Here is a 17,866-nt window from a genome sequence, read left to right as displayed (position 1 = left end):
AGTACCCTTAGGGCACTTATTAATAATCTATTTTAGAAAAGTTTTGATACCACTTTTATGAAAAATAAAAAAAGTTATCAAAATATTAATTATTTTTTTTATTTTTTTAATAAATTTTTTAAAATAAATTATTAATGAGTATCCTAAGCACACTTATTAACATTTTCAATAATTTAATATAAACTACCAAAAAAACAGCTAACGACAGCTGACAGCCAGTGTGATGTGTAGGTGTAGGTGTAGTAGCTACGTGGTTCTCTGTTGCTCCGCTAAAAAAATATCCGAGAGTCAAAACCAACCTAGAACTGAACAGTTCTTAGGTTTGGACCGTTTGGTTATACATAATAGAATTAAAAACAAGATTTAAAAAAAAAAAATTATAAAAAAGAAGATTTAAGGATGAAAATTTCATGTACGAAAACTTGAAGGACAGTTTAGACCAAAAAAAAAAAAAACTTTTCCACTCCTTTTATATTTTTTTAAATGTAAAATTTAATTTAATTTTATTAATGTATATCAAATTTAGCATGTTATTTAGTATTTGATTAATAAATTTATATTTTATGCATAATTTTTTATTATAAAAACTTGAAATTTAAACATGTCATTGATGAAATAGCTATTAATCTTTACTTTTTTTGAAATTTTGCAAATATGAAGAATATAATAAGAATATACAATCAAACAATTAGATTTTTAAAATTCACGTACAACAAAAACAAATTTAAGAAGAGTTCAAAAAGTTTTGCATGGTTAAATTAGTCACATTTTTAAAGAGATCCTAATGATCCTTTTTACCCTACCTCAAAGCAAAAACTTCTTAGAGCTATCAAGAAAAGGAGATGGACTTAAAATTCATTTCATGTTCTATTTTGTTTTAGGATCCGTTTGTGATCTGTTTATTTTACTAAAATTAATCTTTTTAATTTTTATCAAAATAAACTGTATTTAAACATACATAGAAAAAATTCATTGAAATTCTATTTTGAGTTATAACAAAATGAATATAAATTTCCGTACACCATGTTTAGCTCAAGCAATAATTAAAAGTCAAACAGGTTGGGACCCCAGCGTAGCGCGGCGCCTCTGCCTCTAGCTGGCCAGTGGTCCCCGTCTTTCAGCACATGTAATAATCATTTTTTTTAAAAAAAATTTTAGAAAGAAAAGTAGAAAACAGTCAAACACAATATATTATGCAAATGAAAAAAATGTTACAAAATTTCGTTCAAACAAATAAAACAGAAAAGTAAAAAAGAAAAGAAAAGGAAAAAAAGTAAAAGTAGCAGATTGCAGACGTAATATTTTTGTACTTTGATAAAAGATAAAGAAAACCCTCGGAGTCTCAGTGCACTTTCAAATAGCCGATCCCATCTCCCTTTTTCGAAAAATCATTGTTTCCTGCTCAGTCCCCAAATGAGAAATGAAAGCCTTGCCTCACAGTCTCAGTCTGAGTCTCACAAACACAAACACTGCAGCTCCCATTGATTACGCACTCTCCACGCCTACTCCAATGAGCCGCACGCGGAGTCTTCACTTTCACCATTGCCATTGTCGACTCACGCGCTAACTATTTTGTTTGTCTGTCTCTCTCTCCCCAACCCCAACTCTTTGTTTTCTCAGTCAGAACCAAAGACTTTCAAATATTTGAATTGAACCCCCTCCTTTTGTACGCTTCTTTGTCACAACAGATCTGCTTCTTTTTTGTTTGAATTTTACAAGCCTTGTTCTGACTTCTGGGTGTTTCTCAAAAAGAGCAATGGTTGCGGAGCCTTGGATTGTAAAGATGGGAAGCCAAGTAAGCACAAATCTCAAACACGCACTTCTACTTGAAACTTCAAAGAAGAAGCATGGCTCAAAAAACCAACTTTCAAAGCAAACCATAGGCATCCTCTCCTTCGAAGTAGCTACTGTAATGTCCAAAACAGTTCACCTCCACAAATCTCTCACAGACTCCGAGATCTCCAAGCTCAAGTCCGAGATCTTGAAATCTGAAGGAGTGTTGAACTTGGTGTCCTCCAATGAGTCCCATCTTCTAGACCTCGCTCTGGCCGAAAAGCTAGACGACTTGAACCGGGTCGCTGGCGTGGTTTCCAGGCTCGGCAAGAAGTGCTCTGAGCCAGCCCTGCAAGGGTTCGAACACGTGTACGGTGATGTGATGAGTGGAGTTATTGACGTGAAGGAGTTGGGTTTTTTGGTTAGAGATATGGAAGCTATGGTGAGGAAGATGGAGAGGTTCGTCAATGCCACCGCGAATTTGTACAGCGAAATGGAGGTTTTGAATGAGTTGGAGCAGGCGACGAAGAAGTTCCAGCACAATCAGCACGAAGAAAGCAAGAGAGCTTTTGAGCAGAAACTGATTTGGCAGAAGCAAGACGTGAGGCATCTCAAAGAGATTTCGCTTTGGAACCAGACGTATGATAAGGTAGTTGAACTCTTAGTCAGAACTGTGTGTACTATTTATTCTAGGATTTGTATGGTTTTTGGAGACCCTGCTATGAAGAAGAATCAGCAAAATCAATTTGGAACTGTTTCGGGTCAGATTGATTTGAAGCAGCGTCGTGTGCTTATGGGTTCGGAGCAATTGAAACGGGTACGTAGTGGTAATAGTAGTGTGTGTCATTCGGGATTAATCGAACGAAATCCAGTGCAGCAGAGACGGGTTGCTAATTTTAAGTCTCAATTCGATTCAAGGAGAAATGAATTGGGGTTTTTAAGAGCTGAAGATTTCAATTTTCCGTGTGGAACGAGCCCCGGGAGGCTTTTTATGGATTGCCTTAGCTTGAGCAGCTCGGTTTCTAAGTTTGATGATGATGATGATGTTGATTATGAGGATCGGAGTAGCCAAGTTTCCAGGGCGGTTCGTGGTGGTTTGAAAAGGGAGCAGTTGAACTTGAAGTCGAACCATTCGGGTTGTGTTGATGGATCCGAAATTGGGGTTTTGCAGGGTGGTGCTGGATTTGGCCCCAAGAGTAGGATTACTGTGTATGCTCCTCCTTCCACAGTGGGAGGCTCTGCTTTGGCATTGCATTATGCAAATATTGTAATTGTGATAGAGAAGTTGCTTCGTTACCCTCATCTAGTGGGTGAGGAAGCTAGGGATGATTTGTATCAGATGTTGCCAACGAGTTTGAGAAAGTCATTGAGGACTAATCTCAAGTCCTATGTCAAGAATTTGGCGATATATGATGCTCCTCTTGCCCATGATTGGAAGGAGACTCTTGATGGGATTTTAAGGTGGCTTGCGCCACTTGCGCATAACATGATCAGGTGGCAAAGTGAGCGTAATTTCGAGCAACATCAAATTGTAACACGGTCGAATGTGCTTCTGCTTCAGACATTGTATTTTGCTGATAGGGAAAAGACGGAGGCAGCTATATGTGAGCTACTTGTCGGTTTGAATTACATATGTCGCTATGAGCATCAGCAAAATGCATTGTTGGATTGTGCCAGCAGTTTTGATTTTGAGGACTGCATGGAATGGCAATTGCAATGTGGAGCTGCTTATGTTCATTGACCTCATCGCTGGATTTGAATACATGAAGTGGGTAGTGGGTGGTAGAGCCTTTTTTTTGGTTCCCTATACTTGTATGAAGACACAGATGATATTCCGATAGGATGTGAATATCTGAGCTTTTCACACTGAAGACTTTTTATTGTTGAAGACTTGATTACTAATGTATCATGTTGCAAGGTATGAGATGTTGAATTCTGAAGTACATATTTCCCAAAATCCAATCATTTATGCAACAGAAGTATCATTTCTTTTTGTGTAGAATTTGTATATATGTTTGTGTACAGTTAGTAGTTTTTCCTTCTCAAATTATCTGAGTGTTAGCTAATGTTAAGTTCACTGAGATAATTGGAATTAATTGGAAAAACTAATTCCAATTAGCTAGAACTTAGCATCTCAGTGCGTTGCTTGGAATTATCTCAGTACAGTTAGTATTTTTATTATTCGAGGGAGATCATCTTGAATATAATTGCTAATGTTAAGTTCATATTCTGTCGACTCTGATGCATTGTGAAGTGTGGTGGACTTTGAAATTCAAATCCCAAAATGGTGCCTGCCTCTTTTAAGAAACTTGACATTATGAAATTATCTTGGAACCCTGGCATACTGACTAGTGTTAAAATTGTTTCTATCGCTAAGGAAATATGAGGATTTTGAAGGTGTGTATTTGATATTTGTGTTCTCTGTAGAGAACTTGCAATGAGGAACCATCATTGTGATTGGGAGCACTCCTCAAATTTATGTTTCTTTGACATGAACACCCCTTAGCTAATGTTTAATTTGATGAACAGGGAGTGATGTTATTGAAAATTCAGCAAGTTAATATTTCAATTGTTTGGTTGATATGCCCTATATACAGCAAGTTTAACATTTCAATTGATGCCTTATGTATTATTACAAGTGACATTATCTTTATCAAAAAATTACTAGTGCCATTATACATCTCCTTCAAATGGGATATCAATTCACCGGCCCTCTAATAAAAGGGTCTCCTGTTATTGAACTGATTACAAACCTCATCAATAGCTCCTATGAAACTTGTCAGTATGGCAAAAATTAATCACACTTAAAAACTTTGATGTCATTTAGGGACCAGGGTACCCTGAATTTACTCTGAATGAATCTTCTCTTTAAGGTTGTTTTTCTAGTATTGACAAGCCTCTGCTCTGCCTACTTGTTGAGTAAATCTTCCTTGCTATTGTCTGTTTCTGCTACAGGGACATTCTTAATATCTTATTAGAATATGATAGGGAGACCAATAATTTTCGCTGTTGCTCTAATACTAAGCTAACTTATTTATGTTTATAAAGTTTTTTCAGTCAAGGATACCCCTTTTTATTTTATGTTTTTATTATTCTTTTTATATATAAAAAAAAAACAGCACATGCTTTCACTAACACTGCTTTTCCTGGGCCAAAAAAAGAAAAAGAAAAAGAAAAAGAGAAAAAGCTTTTCCTGGATGGATATGTTTTGAATAATGTGCAATTGTGCATATATATCTTTTGATGCCTCACAGGAACAGTTGTTATATTTTTCTTGCAACACATTAGCCAGGGCTGACTTCCATAATTTGATATGATCTATAGCCTCCATCTGTACAGTTGTAGAATTTTTAGTCGAATAAGTCTAGTGCCACCATGGTTGTCAAAATTACGATCTGGATTGTAGGATAGCATGATTTTACGATCCTATTTCACCAAAACGTTTAGAATTGCATTAAAATCATAAAAATTGTAGGATCGTATGAGATCCTATAAATCCTACCAAAACATTAGTTTTTATTTTTTATTTTTTATTTTTAAGGGATAAATTTTTGGTTTTGATGAAGCTTTAAGGTTTTTTTTTATTTTATATTTTATTTTATTTTATTTTATGTTGTAATGATATGGCTTTTTGTTTTTATTTTTTTATAAAATTATGTTAACCTAAGCAAATGTTTTCTAGTTTTTAGTTCACTTGTAATTAAAATGAAGGAATGCTTCATTATTTCCAAATGAAAGAACTTATATTGGCTTTGCTACATTTTAAGCTATAGTGATGTTAAATTTGTTTGATTAATATACTATTTTGTGTTATAATATTACTAAAATGTTTTTCTTATATATAATTTTAATAGCATGCTTGTATTTGTATATTGATTGATTAATTTTTTTGAGCATGTTCTGTAATTGTTACAAAGTAGTACAACTTGAATAGTTGAGTATGAAGTTGAATCTTGATCTCTTTTGCAGTTCTAGTATACAAATATACAATGTCTACATAGATGATGAAATTGATGATGATGATTAGGAAGGTGGTCGTAAGAACCTTATATTGAGAATAATTAAATGTTTACTTCACCTTAATATTAATCTTACTTTTGGATTTCATATTTTAGTTAGCTAGTTTCCATTTAATAACTTATTTTGAATTTTAAACTTGGAACTTGGAACTCAGAACTTGGAAAGTATTTCCATATTGTTGATAAATATTTTGGTATTTGATTGCTAATTAAACATTTATTGAATTTTTTAGATATATTGGGTTAAAACTTAAATATGTTTGTCTCGTTAGTATAAACCTTATTTTGGATTTTAAACTTAGAACTTAGAAAGTATTTCCATATTGTCGATAAATATTTTGGTATTTGATTGCTAATTAAACATTTATTGAACTTTTTAGATATATTGGGTCAAAACTTAAATATATTTGTCTCGCAAATTACATCATATAATGCAAATTTTTTTTTTTTGGGATAAATTCAAAATTTATGTGATTATTTAACATACAAAGTTATTATCAATGTGTTTTTTGTTTTAAATATGAAAGTATATAAGATCTTACGATCCACAATTTTATTCTACGATCTCCGATCTCACCTACTTCTCATGATTCTATGTAGGATTCCGATTTTGACAATCTTGAGTACCACATATTTTGGCAAAACAAATGTCACAATTTGTAAATGTCACAATTTGCCCATGTGGCGAGTTATGGTTGGTGGAGGGGTGATGGTGGGTGTCCCCACATGGATTCACCATCATCCATCCACCAACCATAACTCGCCATATAGTGAGTTGTGGTATTTGTTGTGCCAAAATGTGTGACACTAAACTTATTCCTTTCAGTCTGAAATGCATTTGATACATGTTTTCACATAGGTTACGAACAGGCAATAAATACATAATCATCTTGTAAAAGTCAACATTTCTATGACACCGCTACGTGCCATCCAATCTGATCCGTAAAAAAGTATGTATGAATCATGATATACCCTACTGTCACAGTACTTGATTTTTGTAGAAAGTCCCCTATAATATTTTTTGGATGGAAGGCCGAAAAATGAATGGGAAAATTTGAAGTATATGTTTCAAGTGAATGAAAGAGATGAATAGACAAGAATTATAAAGCACTTAAAACAGAGTAATTCAATTTTTAAGTACATGTTACTTTTAACATGATACCATTCATAGTTACTTTTTTAAGAATCTTTTCTTAAATTACTTATACTCACCTGTATGTAACAAGCTAGGCAACATATTATTTATCAAATAAGAAAAAAAAAAATGCCTCTTCAACATTTTTTAAAAGGGTCCTTTCATTTTAGTTGAACTGATCTGATTACTAGTGTGTTTCTATTTATCATTGATATCATTGGGCAGGGTCTCTAAAATGCTCAGCAGAAATTTTTTTGACACTGATCTGATTGCGTGATGTCACAGCAACAAACGGGTAAGAGAGAAGAGGGCTTGAAATTGATTTAGTAGTCTACAGCTTCATCCAACAAGGAAAGCAGATGCTATCATGTGGCATTAAGCAGGTGGCAGTAGAGGGCATTCACTGTGGTAATTTAAGAGCTTTCAGTAGTGTCGTTGGATGTCATTAATTCTGTGTATAGAGTCTGGCCAGATAGAGGGAGAGAGGATAGCCTCAAGCTTCCATCTGATTAGCCTTGCAGTCACGAAATAAATAGCTTTCATTTCATGATCTAGCCCGGTTTGTGAGTCCCCAATCTATGGTTGCTAATTTAGATTGGAATCTACAATTTCTCTTAAAACTCTGAATTTTACTTTTAACCATCAATAGTTGATATTTTGAGTGGGTGAATATAGGATTACAAGAGAAACTACTCGAGGAAGAGGCTGGAATGAACTATACTTCCAAAGTATTAATAACTAGTAATATAGTAGTTTAAATTAACTACAACATATTTCATGCTTCCAAAGAAATTTATAAGAAAATTTGGACTAAAATAATTAAACTAAAATTTATAAGGAAAAAGAACTACAAGTAATCAACAGAAAATTGCAGTGTAACCCAATTTTTTATTAGCTATATATTAAATGGTCTAAAATAGGATCTAAAGGGCTAGGAAAAATTTTGCTTTACTTATTGAGCAACTATAAAAGTTCAAACTATAAAGTTTTGTATTGTCACCATAAAGAAGATTACCTTTAGAGACTACTTACAGAGTAGGGGAAAAAAAAAAAAAAAAGCTCTCATAGACCCACATGCAAATAAGCTTATATTCTACATGTATTTAACTATAAACAATGAATTATCCCCAACCCACAAAAGAGTTAACTTTGAATTAAAGAGTTTTGACCATACCGATTCAAAAAAAGTCCCTATAATTGGGAAAACTGTAAATGAATTTAGATAAGAACAAAAAGAAAGGGAAAAACCTGGAGGAGTTAGCACTTTCGGAAGTGGAAGACCAGTGCTCAAGCTTAAAGAATGAAGTTGAGATTCTATGATAGACTAAAAATGATATATTTCAAGAGCTCATGAGGAGTTTTTTGGCAGAATATTATTGTGAGGAAAGTTTATTATCTCTATATGGTTATTGTGAAGTTTTTAAGAGAGATGCAGAGAGGGAAAAATCTCATATGCGCCGGGCGCATGAGACCACTATCTCATTGACAAAGAAATGTATAATTAGCAAAATAAATGCCAAATTAACAATTGATTGGTTATGTCATTACTGAAATAGAGGATAAAAAAATTTGGAAAAAGAAAAATAGTGTAATTTGGCATTACAATGTCAAATTAAGAGTTGCCCAAATATTTTCCTTTCCCATGTTGGAATTTCCTTTATCAAAATTCTCAACAATTAAAGACTCATCCGTTCAAAAACAAAAATTACTACCAAGGGTCTTGTAGCTTAATTTACACTTCTTAATATTTCTAATAGATAAAAGCTAGGGTGAAGTATTTTGTGGATTATGGAAAAAGTTATCAATTATAGGCTTTTAGCCTAAACTGAGTTAGTTAACCAACTCTTGTAGTTTATTGGTATTACTTATTATTCTTTGTGAGGGGAATCAATGTTCTAAACCCCTATGCCTAAACTGATTTAGTTAATTAAGGTATCTATAGTTAAAATTTTCGAGTTGAGTACGGATATACCCTACCCAAATCCTGTCCATGGCCATCCCTGGCCAGTAACTATTGAATTTAAAAAAAAAAAAAAAAAAAAAAGTCTCACAAACTCACCGGTCCATAAGACATTTGAATGGGCTTTAGAAACTGTTTAAATGGTAAAAAAAAAAAAAAAAAAAAAAAAAAAAAGTCTCACAAACTCACCGGTCCATAAGACATTTGAATGGGCTTTAGAAACTGTTTAAATGGGCCTAAACATCAATTCCCCGTAAAATAAAGCGAAACCGTAAGCGAAACTGCAAAACTCAACTTTAAACTCCTTTGGTTTCCTCCCTCAGGCCTCAGCAACCAAATGGAGCCGCGGCCTAAAACCGTTCATCTCTGACACTCGCTCAGCTATATTCGTGAAACGCTGATTCACACAAGCAAAATGAGTTACAGAAGGTTCGCTTCCCAATCACTAATATTCCTTTGATAATTTTTTATTTGGATTTCTACACTTCGTTTCTCATTCATTTTCAAGATCTACATTTCAAACAAAATAACCGTGTCCGATGATTGTACTTATTTTAATATATTTCTTTCTTAATTTATGTTTTTTTTTAATAGTGATTTTAGTAAATTGAAAACGTAGTCATTCGCATATTGTTGAAGTTAGCTTTTGAATTTTATTTTTAAAAAAATTATGTATAATTGTTTAGAATTATGATTAATTTGGCCAATCTCGTTTATTAATTATTTTGATTTCGTAAGCATCTTTCTCATTAATGTTGCATATGCTGAAGCAAGACTGGGTTGTAAGAAAATTCAATTGTAAAAAATTCACTGTTAATTCAAAATTCTACAGCTAATTTTGATGTTTATTTCAATTGAATGTATTCAATCCTCACTTCTGTTTTTTACTTGGTTTTGAAGTATTTGTGGTTAGATAGGGAATCTTCATAGTTGTTGTGGTGTACTTGTTCAATTTTTAAAAAAATTATGGCATGATCTGTTTCTGTGCAGGGAGCACCGTGGTTCGAGATCCTCTCTCTTTGATGGCCTTGAGGAAGGCGGTCTAAGCGCGTCCTCCTCCTACTCCCACGAAACTAATGATCATGACAATGACAGAGCTGTGGACAGTTTGCAAGACAGGGTTTTATTACTTAAGAGAGTAAGTTTTATCTAGGAAAGTGGATGATTAGCGTCGGAGAGTTCTTCAGCATTTAGTCCATTGCACTTTTCTAACTCTAACAACAGTTGTATGTTTGTCTCAAAATTTTGGACGTGCTTCTCCTGAAGTGCACCAGGGTTTTTATTTTTATTTTTATTTTTATGTGGTCTCATAGTTGCAATGAAGTCTTGTAATCTTGTTGTACTATTTTTTTTTTTTAGTGCTTGATTGTTGCTATTATTAAATATGTTTTGTTTATCAAATTGTACCAACTGCTCTCAAAAACACAATCGATGCGTCTGGAGTTAAGAATTTTGATTGAATTAATTTCCAAGTATGGGAGAGACACATTCCATTTGTTGAGACATGAAAAGACCCTTACACCATTCCTGACTTTAGGAGGGAATGGACATCTTATTATTTTGAGTAGAGTTTTGTGCTGTTCCTTTCTAACTGAGACCTATTCTTTGACCGGTTTTATGCGCATAGAAAGCAATTTACACACCCCCACACCACCAAAACCCTTGGAAAAAGAAAAAACCACCACCAGAAGGTTGAGAGAGAAATGGGAGGAAGACAATTTGTGGAAAGGGCTTTCTTCCTCTTCTTAATTCATTTTAATTAGTATTATGACTTTTCTTCTAGTTGATTATTCTTTTAGAAGTAATTATTTTTTTTTATTCCTATTATACATGTAAAGTCTCTACGATGTTAATACGTTGTTGATTGAGGTGATATGCTTTGCGCTTTTGTACACTTGACAATGGCAATAGCACATGCTTCTTTACATAGTTTCCAATCAATGTTTCTGACCGAAGCATTAGCAAGTTCTTTTGCTCAAGGCATAAGTGAAGTTGCAAATTTTTTAGGGCATCTTGATTCTGGCCTCTATTTAAGTTGCCATTGGAGTGAAAAAGTAGCACTCTTTGGTCATCACTCTTATCAAATGTTGGTTCAATTACTGTTTCCAAGTTATTAACTTCTTTTGTACACATCACTATAAAGCTAATATAGTTAGTAACATATAGAGAAGTTTTACATTGCTCAATCACAAAACTTGTTGGATAAAACACTTTGATGCATAGCCAAGAGCCTTGTAGTTCAACTGGTTGGCACCTTTTGGTGTTTCCAAAGGAGACAGTCAGAGTTCAAATTTCCCCTCCCCCAATTATCAAATTATCAAATTATCAAAATAAAACACTCTGATGCATAGATTCTCTAGAATATTGGTGCAGGGGACTACCAGAAATTGTTTAAAAGGTTCCTTGGAAGCACTTGCAATGTTTTCAACAAAATTGCATGGTTTCACCATGGACATGTCATCCTGTCCATAGATGTGCCAAGATACTCTCCAACAGATGTATTCATTTGAGTTTCTTTGTCACTACCCATCACATATTCAAACAACCCCTCCCCCAGAGGAAAAAAAGGGTATCAGCATACCTTTATGCTGGTTGTTGTATGCTTTCTTACTTGCATGTGATTCTACAATTGTTCGTGCTTTGTGAAACTAAGTTGGTATATGTAATTGCTTAGAGAAAGGATTAGCAAATGCTTTTTAGATTTATAATCTCTTCATAGAACAACTCTTGATGTATATATTACTCATTGTTAGGTAACGGGTGATATACATGAGGAAGTGGAAAGCCATAATTGTTTGCTTGATCGTATGGTAAGCAAATTACTGAGACCCCTATTTGGGTGATTTTTATTTTTACACTTATGTTTTAGATCAATTAAATGTAAAATCAGGGCAATGACATGGATTCATCAAGGGGTGTGATGTCAGGAACCATGGATCGATTCAAGATGGTACATGAACTAGATATGCTTTATTATGTTGCTGTTATATATATTACCACATCTTTTTGATTATGGTTGATTAAGATGATATCTTTGCTATGCAGGTATTTGAGAAGAAATCTAACCGGAGAATGTGTACTCTTGTTATTTGCTTTGTGGTTTCCTTCTTAATTATATTATATCTCATCAGGTAAATGACTCAACTATGGTATATATTGTCAATTGCAATATCAGTGTCATGCATTTCAAAATGGATTTGACCATATACGCCTTAGTAAATTCGTTATTTCTATTGCCATCCACTGTGTATATACTTATTAGTGCCATAAATGATGGATTTTTTTTTTTCAAATGATGGTTGTGCTTTGTTTTTTTTGTTTTTGTTTTTGTTTTTTTTTTTACACTAGATTATAGTTATGTTTTATTATTTTTCTTAAAGCATTCCTAAATCCTAATATCCATAGTTCCATGTGCCATGTTGTCATCTCCAGAAAACAAACCAACACCCAACACATTACTTGGAACTCCTTTAACTTTATCCCTCTCAACTAAGCCAAAAACACAAAGTGGCATCTCCACACCCTCAACAGCTCACACCTCTCACCCGATATTAGTAAAAGCGTCAAGTGGACTAGCCTTTGAAGCCTAGGTGCAAAGCACAAAATGTAAATGCGGGCCTAATTGGAGTAAAGTGCACATTTTTCAAATTTAATGTATAATAGCCACTAGTAGAAATTTTTATAACATTTTTTTATTGGTAAGAAACACATACCCAATGGGTCTTTAATCCACGAGCTTGCCCTCCATCCCATTATTATGGGATGAGGATGTACCCGTGAACTATAGCTCATTGGAAAAATAATAATATGTTTTGCCTATTAGCTGAAAAGGATAGTGCAATTGTACAAAGTTCATAAGTTCAAATTTTAAATAAATTATTTCAATTACTCAAATTTTTTTTATAAAGTAAATTTAAAAAGGATTATACATGGACAAAATAATAATATTCTAGTAATATAAATTTTAATCTTACATTTATAAACAATTATCTTGTGCTTTATAAAAATCCATAACTGTGATAGCAATGATCAAAATGAAGTTTATGGTTTAAAAATATATCTAAAAAGCAAAGACCAAAAAGCACAAGAATAGTAAATTATACTTGTTCATGTCTTTCGATATGTAAACAAAAAAATATTTGTATATTACAACACCTTAATAATAGTATTTGTCTGATAATCCATGGTTCTTGTTATTTTTTTCAGGATTGAGCAATTAATTTTAATGATTCATAAATAGTTTTAGCAAAAGATCTAAAAATTGCACTTAGGCGTGCTTCGTGCTTCTTCAAAAAACACTAGGCACGCATCATATGAGCTTCGCTTTGGCCAATTGAAGTGCATATGAGGTTTTTTGCTATGGTGTGCCTAAATGTGCTACTAATAACACTGGTCTCACCAAATACGCAGTTGAAGTGCCAAACCCATCTTAATGCAATCAAAACCGAACAGCCCTGAATAACATCTATTGCCGCCTGTCATCAACGCACTCATCTTCATCATCAAAACCCAACCACTCTTGGCCTGTGGCCAAAGTCAACCTTGAACAGTTGGCCGAAACAATGACTTGACACTCCACTAACTCCAGTAACGCTATTGATGAGCACTAGCAGTGCCGCCTGGTCCTTGAATTTGGCAATATATGAGTTAAGGATCAGCTTGAGAGTTGTGAGTGAGTTTTCAAAAAATATGACAATAAAAACTTTTAATCCTATATTGTCCTAAAATGCAAGTTAGCTTTTTCAGCCAGTACAGACCAAAAGAACCCTATTTTTAAACTAAACAAAGTTTCTTTCCAAATTAGTTTGGAGAGAAATCCTACAAATTTATCATATATATTTATATTGAGTGTGAATTTTGAAAATTTAACCGTTAGATTGCATGTTCTTATTACATCCTTAATGCTTATAAAATTTTAAGAAAATTAAAGATCAATTGCTATGTCATTAAATAAATGTTATAATTTCAAGTTTTTGTAATCTAAAGTTATATAAAAAATAAGTTAATTGATCAAATAGTAAACAATATCCAATTTGAGCGAAATTTGATATACATGTTAAGAACATAAGAAATATGAAATTCAACTATTAAATTTTCAAAATTCACATCCAAAAAAGAAATATATGAGCAGTTTGAAGAGTTTCCTCCAAACTAGTTTGGAGAGAAACTTTGTTCTTTTAAAATGGTATGTCTAGTAAGTGTACGGATTGGTGGCTTGTACAATAAATTCTACTGGTTCCGGTATGTACAGTATTTGTAACCTAGTTTGGGGCTTCATAAGCTGTATGCTTTGATAATTCAATGCATGGAAAGGCATTGGTGAGGAGCTTGCAAGCCATTTAGGTCATCATTAGCTGTGCTCCTTAACAATTCCATGCATGCTATGTTAAAGCTACAAACCTGTTTTACACCTATGAAGAGCTTTGTGCTCATAAATGCTTTAATCAATCAATATAGTGATGTAGGTTTTTAGTACAAATTTGCTTGCATGATAAATGAGACATCAAGGGGGAATTAGATGTTGTAGTTTGCATGGCTTGAACAAATCTGTGCTGTTGATGCTGATTAGCTTATTTCTTTGCAGGATGGTCAGATATTTCACTCTTGGTTAAAGTAGAATTATACGAATCCATTCTGCCCCTTGACATCAGTTGTTGAAGAGTACAATCTTGTGCATAAAGGTCCATTAATACTTTTTTCTTCCAGGAAGAAACTGACAAATGGCTAAGTCATGGTTTCTCAGCAACTCTGCTACAAATTTAAGTAGTTGCCAGTGGCTTAAAGTGTATCACGTGTCTGTATGGCGGTGATTTGAATCCCGCTTGAGCATATATCAAAGTTAGAATGAGAATGAATCTTGAGAACTTTTTGGTATTATTATATCAGTGCATGTTGGTCTAAGTGTGGCATGCTACATTTATATTTTGTACAGTGATAGATAAGGACATAATTAATTCTGCCCTTCATGGGAAAACTTCCTTCTTGCCAAATATTAGACATGCCTTTTATCACCAAGCTAAGACTCCAATTAGTTTTTGATATAGGTAGGATTTCAACCCTATATATCTTATTCAACAACAAAAGTTTTTACCAGTTGAGCTTGAGAAAATTACCTAATCAACTAGGCAATAGTTTAGACCCCCCAAATTTTAATTGTGGCCAAGTTAATTTAGGTTAATCTAATAATTAATGCAAAATTATGTGATTAACCAAATTAACTAAGCATTGAAATCACAATTGCATGGATAAACATTTTTAGGCAATGCAATAAAGATAAAAGAGTAGCAAGTAATGAGAAACAAATCCAAGAAAAACACTTAATGTGTTTTTGAAGAGGAAACTTAAGTACTCTATGAAAAATCTCTATGCGACTATCGCTGAATGATCTTCTAGTATGAATAGTTGTAATACATAGATACAACAAAGATTCTTTAAGCCTAAACTATCCAGAGTTCTTAAGTTCTCCAAGTTTTTGCTCATGACTACGACTTCTTGAAATCCTTTTTGTGTATCAGGTGTGATATTTTTTTAATACATGTTGGATTAAATTGGAACAATATTTCTTAAAATTTGTGTTTGTGTTTGTGATTATGATTTATTTGTTGATAAGATCCATTTTGGATGGTTGTGACTTATTAATCAATCGACAACGGGTGAGAAAGCTCTCAACTCATCGAGGTTGGTTTGAGTAACTAATTGACCTTCAACCCAAATTCAACCGACTTGTGGGCACTCCTAGTTAGGAGCTTTCTATGAGGAAGTTGAGAGTCATGGATTTCCATGCTGTTGGTGTTCATCATAACACCTTAAGAGACTTTTCCATTAAAAAACAAACACACTTTAAGAGACTTTACAAATTCTACTGGGTTTGTTGTAAATCCCTACCAACTCGTTTGAGTAAAATTAAATATCCACCAACCAAAGCTCAAGCTCAACATGTGGCAAAAAGGAAAGAACAATGCAAGGAAGACACGTGTCTAGCAATGGGGGTAGAAAGAGACATATGAAACACATGCTTATTATGTGGCAGCCAGCCATACATTGAATGAGAGAGTATTTACTATTATTTAAAATTTAAAAAGTTCACGGATTTGAGTTTGGTCTAGGGAACAGCTCTTACAATCAAAGAGGGCTAAATAGTATCTTGTCAGTTGCCTGAGATCCCGAAGACACGTGTTAAACAAAAACTAACTATAGCTTCTAGAATACAAGTATAATATATAAATAATGGTTTCATTTGAGAAGAAGGCACATTAGACGCCATCTTTTTTATTTTATTTTATTTTTATTCTTTGTAATATTTTTTAGATAAATTTAGTTTCGGTTAGTAGCGAAGTTCTGTTTTGTGAATGCAAGTAAGTTTAATAAGCAATTTAATTTCGTGTTTGATTTACTTTTGTCCCTTGTAGCTTGTTGTTCAAGTTAGCCTAGTATTTAGTTATAGTTAACTTAGTTCATTTTTAATCTTGTTTAAATAGACGAGATGTCACGCCTTAGTTAAAGTCCACTTTCAAATTCAGACAATATCAAAGTTTTAATTTTCAAACACCCAAATTGAGAACACATTGCAAATCACAGTCGAGTCAAAATTATTTCATCAAACAAACAAAACCCTCCCATACAAAACCGCGGAAAATAGTGTAAATTAATTCAACTCCTCTCTGGAATTTTTAGATATTTGATTAGTAAAAGTACCATTATGATTCATTCGCTTATGGGTTGAGGATTGGCAACTGCAAAGTTATGGGGCTGTGGCGAGGGAGACCAAACTATAATTGCAATAAGGCATTGGAGTAAGAGATGTTCAACAGTTTCTAGCTAGTTGCTGCTTACATAGAGTGCATAAGACTAGGATATCATTAAATTTTCATCTCCTACACATTAGCTCTGTTGGGCTGCTACAGTGAAAATTAGAAGGGTTGGAAGCCAAGCCACAGGTCCTCCCAAACGTAAATGGTTGTATTTGAGCCTAATAAATAACAAGCATGCTTTGATAAGTTCTTTGCTATTTTAATTCTCCTCCAACACTTGGAACAAGTCTGCATCTTCAGCTTTCAAGAAAATTTTCTCCATTCAAATACTTGGTTTTCTCCGTATTGACTAGGGAATAGCAACGAATATTCCCTTCAAGAAAATCTCTCAAGCTAGCATCAATAAAAGAACTTATTGACTAGGGAATAGCAAGGAAGGCCATGCTATTATACAGCTAAGGCTGAGAGCCCATATTAGATCAATGTTAATTCTTGTAGCTGTTTGCGTTAAAACCTTTGGCACGGCTTTGCGGGTATTGGGGAGAATCTATTATCAACTATTTAGCGATAGGCCTTCGCAACTAGCGCCAAAGGAACATAAACAGGGAGAGGAGGAAAATAAATAAATAAAAACAAACCCACAGAGGTTGAGCTAAACTTTTTCCTTTAATGACCATTTCGAAATCAAGATCAGACCTGAGAGCTTGAAATGTAGGAGTTCCCAATCGACATTGTATTGGCAATAAAGCATGAGTATTGGCCAAATAATTATTTACCTGAGATAAAAAAAAAGCAATTTTCTATATAGTGGTGGTTCCAGAAATTTTGTTTAGCGGGGTTATTAAGAAATTTAAATTTAAATTTTTTTAATAAAAATGGAATTTGAATATATTGAGTTATCGGCAAAAAAAAAAAATGGGGTTATTAAGAAATTTAAATTTAAATTTTTTTAATAAAAATGGAATTTGAATATATTGAGTTATCGGCAAAAAAAAAAAAAAAAAGATTTTGCAGTTTCTTTCTACAAGTTTTCAAATTTTGAATTCTTACATGATATTTTATTATGAATATTTATTGCCAAGGTGGGTAACTATAACTATTTTATTTTGTTAAGTTTGTCTAACAACCCCCCCCCCCTTTTTTTTTTGGAAAACTGAACATTCATTCATAAAAAAATAGCATCCTGATACAGAGCTTCCATAGTTGGTGGGGAGAGTCCTCCATCCAA

The 17,866-nt window shown here is 33.4% G+C and overlaps 2 protein-coding genes across 2 annotated transcripts; both read left to right on the top strand.

Annotated features, from left to right (window-relative positions):
• The first annotated feature begins 1,332 nt into the window (after positions 1 to 1,332).
• Positions 1,333 to 3,998, top strand: LOC111993887 (protein PSK SIMULATOR 1). The gene has a single exon (XM_024025716.2). It carries the CDS (start codon positions 1,757 to 1,759, stop codon positions 3,512 to 3,514), a length of 1,758 nt encoding a protein of 585 aa, XP_023881484.1. The 5' UTR covers positions 1,333 to 1,756; the 3' UTR covers positions 3,515 to 3,998.
• Positions 3,999 to 9,160: 5,162 nt separating this feature from the next.
• Positions 9,161 to 14,788, top strand: LOC111993888 (bet1-like SNARE 1-1). The gene is made up of 6 exons (XM_065768532.1): positions 9,161 to 9,316; positions 9,878 to 10,025; positions 11,641 to 11,697; positions 11,778 to 11,837; positions 11,933 to 12,018; positions 14,472 to 14,788. The coding sequence occupies exons 1-6, from the start codon at positions 9,303 to 9,305 to the stop codon at positions 14,497 to 14,499; spliced, it is 393 nt and encodes a 130-aa protein (XP_065624604.1). The 5' UTR covers positions 9,161 to 9,302; the 3' UTR covers positions 14,500 to 14,788.
• The last annotated feature ends 3,078 nt before the right edge of the window (positions 14,789 to 17,866 follow it).

This window comes from Quercus suber, unplaced genomic scaffold, assembly GCF_002906115.3.
Source record: "Quercus suber isolate HL8 unplaced genomic scaffold, Cork oak 2.0 scaffold_955, whole genome shotgun sequence".
NCBI lineage: Eukaryota > Viridiplantae > Streptophyta > Magnoliopsida > Fagales > Fagaceae > Quercus > Quercus suber.
Note: the sequence above shows the minus strand (reverse complement) of the source record. Positions and strands in the feature narration are given on the sequence as shown.

What these genes read in the sequence shown, in the direction of transcription:
- LOC111993887 (XM_024025716.2), top strand. Translation starts at nt 1,757, where the DNA reads ATGGTTGCGGAGCCTTGGATTGTAAAGATGGGAAGCCAAGTAAGCACA.
- LOC111993888 (XM_065768532.1), top strand. An exon ending in ATTGTTTGCTTGATCGTATG is followed by an intron (nt 11,698 to 11,777) that starts GTAAGCAAATTA and finishes ATGTAAAATCAG; the next exon opens with GGCAATGACATGGATTCATC. An exon ending in ATTATATTATATCTCATCAG is followed by an intron (nt 12,019 to 14,471) that starts GTAAATGACTCA and finishes ATTTCTTTGCAG; the next exon opens with GATGGTCAGATATTTCACTC.